We start from the raw sequence: 2,080 nt of genomic DNA, 5'->3' as shown, positions 1-2,080 counted from the left end.
AATATAGATAAAATAGTATGCAATCTTAAAATTTGAATCGTTTTTATGTACTTTTAAGAACAATTTATAAAGTTATCATTTGCCTTTTATAATTTCACCAAATTCTTAAAGAACAAGCGTACACAACCACTTATGTCAACCAAACTGATTAGTTATCATTGCCTTTTAACCATACTGGAAATTACATTATAAAAAATTCAAATTTTAGGGCAATGAACTGCTTTGTGTAAATCTAAGCTTCTCAACAGGGCAATCTTGTCATTTCAGCCCTATAAGTTAAGTCTTGTAGTCTTTTTCTCTCATTTAATATCACCTTGCCATCTCTCTTCCCTTCCATTGTCTCCCAGCTCTTGCATTCATATTATATATATACATATACACAGTCAAATACGTAATTACGTATAAATATATATAGAGAGAGAGAGAAGAAGAAGAAGAAGGAGAAAACTAGAGTTTGTAGAGAGAGAGGGAGGGAGGGAGCATTGTTGTCGTCGTTAATGGCGACTGGGTGGATAAAGTCATTGCATTGCAAGTCGAGAGCTTTAGACGACGTCGTTTCGCAGCATCAGCTCTTGCCGAACTCCGCTAGCTGTAGAAGGGGAGTTCAGAGCCTGAAGGACGTGGTGGAGACGACGAAAGAGAGGAAGAACAGAAAGCCGAAACCGTCGCCGAAAAATCCGCGATCCGTTGCGAGAATGCCGGAGCCGGGTTCGACGCCGCCGGTTCAGAGGCCCCGGTCCAGCTCGGCCGCGCGGCATTTGCGTTCCTCGTCGGAGTCCGCGTTTTACCCGACTTTGACCGAGCTGCCGGAGGGCCACCCGTCGAGAAACGTCGTGGAGATCATCTTCCACACGAGCTGGTCGCCGAAGAGCTTCTCCGGCCGGGTCGAGATGCTGTTCAAGGTCCAGAACTTGCCCCGAACCGTAACCCGGTTCGAGGAGTACAGAGAAGCGGTTAAAAACCGGGCCGGTGGGGCCGCGCCGGTCGAGGGCCGAGAAGACCATGCACGGTGCATCGCGGACGGGAATGAGGTGATGAGATTTTACTGCCTGGGCCCCACCGCCGCCGTGTACGAAACCGGCGGCACCGCGTGGGGGCTGCACCCCGGCAAAGGGACGGCCATTTGCACATTCTCCGGCAGCGGCGCGGCGCATGAGAGATCCGGCGGCGGGAGGGGGCGGCGGGCCATGCTGGTGTGTCGGGTCATAGCGGGTCGGGTTGGTAAGGAATTCGGGATCAACTCGTTGCTAGAAGGGCGAGTTGGGTTTGACTCAGTGAGTGGAGACAGTGGCGAGTTGCTAGTATTTGATTCCCGTGCCGTATTACCCTGCTTCCTTATTATCTACAAACTGTAAAAATACCTTAACTAAATCTACTTTCATTTCCTTAGCTTCCAAAAAAAAAAAAAATCTTTTTTTTCTTCTTATATTTCCCTTTTTATTTCATTATTTAACATTTTTTGGTTCTGTAATTATACAATATCGATAACAAATATTGCTAGTTTGCTACTATCATCCTATGTAAATTTTTTTGTGTTCGAGTGACGAGGAAAATCCAAAAATTCCGTGTAAATTTTGTATTTTTTGGTGTGTATGTAACAATATTATAGAGTTAAAAATTAATTTGTTATTAATGGTTTTCTTAAAAAAAAAACAGTATTGGAATTTGGTCCTTTTTTTTTTTTAAATATTTGGTCAGAATGCATTAAATTTTAATCATATTATTAAACCAAACCTCTTGAATAGTACTAGTATTAGACATATTCAAACATTACAAATTCAATCAAACAATGACGTATTTTAATTAATTTAATTAATTGTCAAATTAAAATAAATTTATTTGACTATCACTCAATTAAAATGTGTTATATTAAGTGTTTGGATAATAACAATCGATCAGTCAAAAATTGCTGATTAACAAAATGCATGTTTGATAAATCAAACGCCCTGATTAAATAAAATTATCTGTAAAAAAATTCTTTAAAGAATTAAGGACATTTAATTTGTCTTTTGTACATGTTGGAATGAGAACAAATTGATTTCTTGTTCTTATATAGACAATTATGGTTGAAAAGAAAATA

General features: G+C 40.4%; 1 protein-coding gene across 1 annotated transcript; it reads left to right on the top strand.

Moving 5' to 3' along the window:
* The first annotated feature begins 410 nt into the window (after positions 1–410).
* LOC116027823 lies at positions 411–1,426 on the top strand. Its single transcript, XM_031269582.1, has one exon. The coding sequence runs from the start codon at positions 498–500 to the stop codon at positions 1,353–1,355; it is 858 nt and encodes a 285-aa protein (XP_031125442.1). The 5' UTR covers positions 411–497; the 3' UTR covers positions 1,356–1,426.
* Positions 1,427–2,080: the final 654 nt, after the last annotated feature.

This window comes from Ipomoea triloba, chromosome 8 (genome assembly GCF_003576645.1).
Source record: "Ipomoea triloba cultivar NCNSP0323 chromosome 8, ASM357664v1".
NCBI lineage: Eukaryota > Viridiplantae > Streptophyta > Magnoliopsida > Solanales > Convolvulaceae > Ipomoea > Ipomoea triloba.
The sequence above is the reverse complement of the archived record's forward strand: the minus strand, read 5'-3'. Positions and strand labels throughout refer to the sequence as shown.

Coding starts and splice junctions, on each gene's coding strand:
- LOC116027823 (XM_031269582.1), top strand. CDS start 498: ATGGCGACTGGGTGGATAAAGTCATTGCATTGCAAGTCGAGAGCTTTA.